Source organism: Necator americanus, chromosome X (genome assembly GCF_031761385.1).
Source record: "Necator americanus strain Aroian chromosome X, whole genome shotgun sequence".
Classification (NCBI taxonomy): Eukaryota; Metazoa; Nematoda; class Chromadorea; order Rhabditida; family Ancylostomatidae; genus Necator; species Necator americanus.
Window position 1 is genome coordinate 2,936,315 of NC_087376.1, and position 6,055 is coordinate 2,942,369.

The 6,055-nt window shown below is 39.8% G+C and overlaps 2 protein-coding genes across 2 annotated transcripts; both read right to left on the reverse strand.

The window, feature by feature from the left end:
- Window positions 1-1,065: 1,065 nt before the first annotated feature.
- RB195_021337 (uncharacterized protein) lies at window positions 1,066-2,144 on the reverse strand (the record flags this gene model as incomplete). Its single annotated transcript, XM_013441959.2, has 4 exons — window positions 1,066-1,238; window positions 1,310-1,868; window positions 1,927-2,064; window positions 2,121-2,144. The coding sequence occupies 4 exons, from the start codon at window positions 2,142-2,144 to the stop codon at window positions 1,066-1,068; spliced, it is 894 nt and encodes a 297-aa protein (XP_013297413.2).
- A 613-nt stretch (window positions 2,145-2,757) lies between these two features.
- RB195_021338 (uncharacterized protein) lies at window positions 2,758-5,643 on the reverse strand (the record flags this gene model as incomplete). Its single annotated transcript, XM_064208026.1, has 7 exons — window positions 2,758-2,905; window positions 2,968-3,117; window positions 3,251-3,320; window positions 4,369-4,468; window positions 5,132-5,317; window positions 5,397-5,510; window positions 5,587-5,643. 7 exons carry the CDS (start codon window positions 5,641-5,643, stop codon window positions 2,758-2,760), a joined length of 825 nt encoding a protein of 274 aa, XP_064063907.1.
- Window positions 5,644-6,055: the final 412 nt, after the last annotated feature.

Below are 6,055 nucleotides of genomic sequence, written 5' to 3' on the forward strand. Positions count from 1 at the left end.
ATTTTCCTCCTTTTTTTTATGAGGATTGTTTTGTTATATGTGATACCTGTGTTTTAATATATGTGATACCTTATTTGGAAGTGAATTCATCTTCTTATTATTTAGAAGATACTATCGTTTCCTTGATCAAATGTGCTTCTTTCAAACTAGTCGAGAATTTTTTTGAGCTTCATAATAATATTTCTGGTTTCTGAATGATTTTAGTCCGGAAAAATATACGGAGTTTTTGGTGTATTCACGTGTAAATATGTTTTCCGGAGAATGTGCTCATTACTAGATAAAGAATTTGAATTAAGTAGAATTTTGAATTGAATTTTGTCTAATTATTAGCAATTTGATGTGTGTCATGGAGTTTCTTAGTGAATAGTACGGAGCTGTATTTGTTTGTGAGTCAACAAATTTGCTGGTCCACCTCATTTTATTGCTAAGGGAATTATTTGAGGATCAAATTACAGTATTGGGTGGAATTTCAATCCACTTAACAGGAGGTATTGGTTCCATGAATTCGAGTGCCAGCGCGTATTTAACCACAACTCTTCGTGTAAATAGTAACGCTGTAAAGTTACGAGAACAGGATTTCGACGAAAGATTTTCTTTGTGATTTTCGATTCGGCCTTGCTGTTGCTGAGAGTTCTGGAAGAATTAGTCGAAAATGAAAAATTGACCAAGAACTCCACGTAATCTTTAGCGTTTGATGTCACTAGAATTAGTACTTCATTGTGCCCGTCAGGATCTCGTATACTTCTTGGCCTACGGGCATCTACTGCGTCTAGAATGGTACGTCAGCTGAATAGAACTACCTCCCAATTTCTTTCGTCGCTGCAAAGCTATTGAAATTAAAAGGCTTTTCAAAATATCTCTTCCTATTCCTTTCTAAGAAAATTATGGTCATCCAGAAATTATGGTGATTCTTCTTTTGTTTTTCTCTCTCAATATCGGGAAGTAGGACAATCCTATAAATCTCAAAACATCAACCAAAGTGGTCTGCTCTCAAATTCCTTGTACTATAAGAAGTTCACTTCATACTCTTCATTACAAATGTTACAGAAATGATCGGTAGGATATTTAACGACGAGTTCCATCCTCGAAGAACACACCACCGTCGATAGCGCAGTATTTGGGGCAGATGCCCTTCTCTCCTGGTTTTCCGTCGTTTCCTGGTCTTCCAGGAGTGCCAGGATTTCCGTCACTACCGGGCCGTCCGTTTTGTCCAGGTGGTCCTTTCTGTCCAGGTGATCCTGAACAGAATAACTCTAAGTGAGCATGAAATAAACGGACACTATACTGCTCTGGAAAGATTATCACAAACCTGGTTTTCCATCGTCTCCAGGCTGTCCAGCTGATCCTTGAGGTCCAGGTGGTCCTGGTGCTCCCTTCTGGCCGGGACTTGGAATGCTTACTGGGGCGACAATAGCTGGACGACCAGGTTGTCCGGGCGCTCCCGTTTTTCCAGGGCCTCCTGGGGGCCCAGTTGGTCCCTTAGGTCCAGGTCCGCCAGGAGATCCATCCATACCTTTAGGTCCAGGTCCTCCAGGCGCTCCATTATCGCCAGGCAAACCAGGTGCACCTGGGTTTCCATTCGCTCCTGCTGGGCAAGGTTTGCATGGTGGCCGAGTGACGTCATAGCATGGTCTCGGTGGTGGACGGCCAGGATTTCCTGGCTGTCCAGCAGCTCCGGGCTTTCCTGGACGTCCAGGTCTGCCAGGTGCACCTTGAGGGCCAGCTGCTCCGGGAAGGCAGCATCCTTGGCACGAGTCGCCAGCATCATTAAAACCAGTGTCGTATCCTCCAGTCTGACGGGCGGTACGATTTCCAGCCGGGATATCACGGATTCTGCTAACATCAGACCATACGGATTTCACCGATTCCTATATTTAATGCATTCTGCATTAATGCTGTTAGATTCATTGTGGAAGTAGTTCTCACCTGGCACTCCGTCATTTCCAGGTTCATTCTGTCGCGAACATGGCTGACATAGTTGTATACCATCGGTAGCGTGACGCATATCGACAGTATGGCAACGGCCGAGAACGAAATCGCTGCGTAACCGACAAGACGGTACGCCTGAAAATCAAGATCGTTGGAATAGAGTCATGAAATGAATTTGAAAAGAAATTCACCTTAATTTTTGTGTCGATATCCATTGCTGGTTACGATAGGGAATCCTTATCGTATTTAGCTTTATATAATCGTTTTTGTTTTGTTGTTGTTGTTGCGTTCGAGGTTACGCCGATCATTTTCAATGTCGTTTGTCTACGATTCTCTTGATTTTGTGAACTATTTCACTCTTTTAATGACTAGTTTGATCATTAAATGATAGCCGCTACTACATTCGACTACTTTACACATAACTAAATAACGAATTGTCAATTCCCCAAGTTTTGTTTTGCAGGAAGTTTTGCATAACTTTCGTTATTATTCTTCATTACGAATTAAATGACGCAGTGAAGAAATTCGCTAAATATTCGTCCAAAATTCCACAAAACCACCATTGGTATTGATTGTTCTACTAACCTATCACTTTACTTTCAGATCCTAGACATTTCGACTATAAGACCTACATATTTATTATAGAACACCTTAGGTAGTTCCATGTTCTAGTTCTGGATAACCCTTCTAGCCTAATATTCTTAGAAAAGAGAATATTTGTGCTTGTGATCCAGAATTTCCAAAATATTGAGCAACGTTTATTTTTCTCTAATAAAAAGACCGTTTTTCCAAAATATCACTTTAAAACAGAAACAATAATGTGGATAACTATTTCGGATTTTCAGAAAGTTCTATTTCTTCGACACGTGGTCGAGCCATAATCGCAGCAATTTCAGGACCTATCGATCGTTTCGTAGAATAGTTCGAATATACATCTTCTAACACTTCTGCATCATCATCATCGGTTGTCCAATCCCTAGACGACAAGGCTCGGATAAAAAAAAAAAAACAATTCTTAAATCCAGAACTCATTCTCACCATCCGTATGGAGTTCGTGTCCGTAAATAGACAATTTGTGTGAATACATCACTAACATCCTTTCTCAGTACGAATACAACTACGAATTTTAGCGGAACTAATACGTAGTAGATTAGTATTCCTATCACATCCGTCTCTTTATGCATCATCCTGAAATGTTTCAAGGAACATTCGCTTCACACTATAGCGATAGTCATCGTAATGTTTTCTTTTTTTTGGATGGACCTTTCCATAAAACGCAGACAGTAGGCGAGGATCCGTGAAAATTCATAAAATGACTCACCGAAGAATGGGAAATACGCAATTGTTAGCAGATTCTACAGATGCACAGTACATCGGTCTATTCCATTTTTCTGGAAAAAAATTACATGATTAGTATGTACTTCAGTAAAAGTTATGTATTATACTTTAATCCATCCATAAGGATATCTAACTAGCCTCTAGTCTAAGGTTTCTATCGAGTTTCTGAGCATGTACACAACAGCGATATTCAAAAATGCAAAAAAAATTGTGAAAAACATAGGGTTTGAGGGAATTCTGGTAATAGTACTCCAGAACCTTCCTCATTGACAGGGTGTAATGGATCCTATGCAGTTAAAAATATCAGCCCAGGAATCTGGAGTGGTATGGATTTCCGAGGACCAAAGACTACACAGGGTCGTCAAGTTCAGAAGTGGGTGGAATCTCGCTCATTTCTTCTTAATCGCCGTAAAAAAACGGCCCGGAAGATACGGCGCGTGCGCAAAGGCGGCTCGCTCCAAAAGAACTTCGATCGTTCCGGGACGTTTTCTACGACGAGTTCTATTGGGACGCGCCACCCTTGCGCACGCTCCGCATCTTCCGGGCCGTTTTTTACGGCGATTGGGAAGAAATGAGCGAGATCCCATTCGTTTCTGCAATCTACGACTTCGTTTAGTCTTTGACTATCGGAAATCCACACCACCACAAATTCGTGGGATGACGACTTTAAACAAGTAAACAAACATGTAAACACTATCTCTGATGTTCGTTTAGCAACGCTAACTGATGAAACGATTTGTGGAATTTCTGCAGGAGTAAGTCCATAAAATATCTGCAAAAAAATTGCACAAATTTGTATCGTAGACAGATGTAACTAATGATAATATAATGTAACTACAAATTTCCTTTCTAAGATGAAGCACAAAAATAAATGGGAGGTTCGTTTGTTGAACATCAACTTCCATTCCTTCACTTTAAAACAGGGCTTTATCAATGAGAGTGTGGACAGTCTGATAAAAAGAGTACAGGAAGAAAAGAGAGAAGAGAGACTTTAAAAAAAGAAAAAGAAAAAAGAAACCAAGTATAAATCAATACTAAATGATCGAACGCATGTAGGAAAAAGGCTTTAAGATGTTATCAAATTATATATCTACTACTCACCATCAAGTTGACAATATCCATGTAAAATATGAGGTGAACAACAGTTGTGAGCTGACTGAATGGTATTCCATACGTTGCACTGAGCCGTACCTGCTTTGACCTGAACATCTACACAGAGTTCGACAGATTAAAACTTTAACCAAGTAAAAATGTTGTAAGAAATGTGGATAACAACATTATCCTGTCTCCGAGGAGCGGTCATGGATAATAAAAAGATACTTCACACAAGAAATCAAATTATGGACCGAGTATGATAGAGTCCAATTAGGAAAGCATACCACGAAATTTGCAATGTTGCGATCTGTCCAGGAAAAGATAAGGTTAAGGGTGTAGTTACGAGTATGAGCATGACCACTCCCAATTCCCACTAATCGTTCTGAAAAACGGCGTGGAAGACGGTCTTCCGTTACGATTTACCGTACGAGACACCTTATAACGCGCCATTCTCGTGCAAACGCGCCGCGTCCTAGAGCGAATGGACGGAAATCAGTGACGCCTTCCTAACGGCTTAGGCATGTTGAACCAATAGATAAGCTGCTGAGGAATCGATGCATATACGAAGGTGGCGGGTTATAAGGTGTTTCGTAGTTAGAATTGTAACAGAAGGTCGTTCCCCGCCGTTTTTCAGGATGATTAAGAGGAATTGACCGTGTTCACGCTCATGATTGCAATCTACACCTCTTACCTTTTTTCATGGGGAAATCCATACATCATCAATGTCGTGGTATCCTGCCATTAAAAAATTATATTTCTGTCCACATACCTGTTCTGTGGTAACATTTTGAATATGTTCAGCAATATTTCTATGCACACCACTCATGTATTCCACTAAAGGTGCAATCATAACTGCATCAAGAAGAAGCAATGGGACCATGAATAACCAGTAAGCGGAAAGTAGATAACTGTTTGAAACTAGTACCCCAATTAAACCACATACACAAGTGAGAAACTGAAAAGAAAAACACGAATTCACGAGGATAACACTCATAATAAGCCTCGTCTTTACAAAGAAACCTTAAATAACCGACCTGAACAACGATAAGAACGGAATAAACGATAAAAATTGGGCTAGTGAGTCTGATTGGAATTAGATACCACCATTTTTCTGAGATCGTTTTGGCAATATAGGCTACAAGAAGAACCTGAAAAGAGTTGCTATCCACAAAAAAAAAAAAAAAACTCTGGCAGTAAAATGAATTCGAACACATACTCGCTTACCTCAACGATAATTATAGAGCAATTTACAGAATATATCCAACGACGATAATTGGCCATACGAAGATAATTATCAGTAATTAATCCGTCGTACAGTTCCCGTTTAATGGGTAGAAGATGAAAAACGAATCTTAGCTCGAGGTTCTATGTTTCAACAAAGCAGGTATCTAATAAGACGCGTTGGCGATGTTTATTCTATAGATTTCAAACTGTCTCGTTGTTCAAATGCGCAGCTCATCGACCTGATGAGTCAACTAATGAAAAAATTCGCGAAACGTCGAAATTACATAGAAAAACTGACGATGTTTCTGCTTACTTTATATGCACTATTTATACGGCAAATTAAAAAATCGATATTTTATCATTGACGTATTCTATGAATGCTTCAACATATGCAAACTAGTCTGAAAATACAAAGAAGATTCGCCAACTCTGCTAAGAACAAAGGAAAATATTTGCTGAATACGAAAGC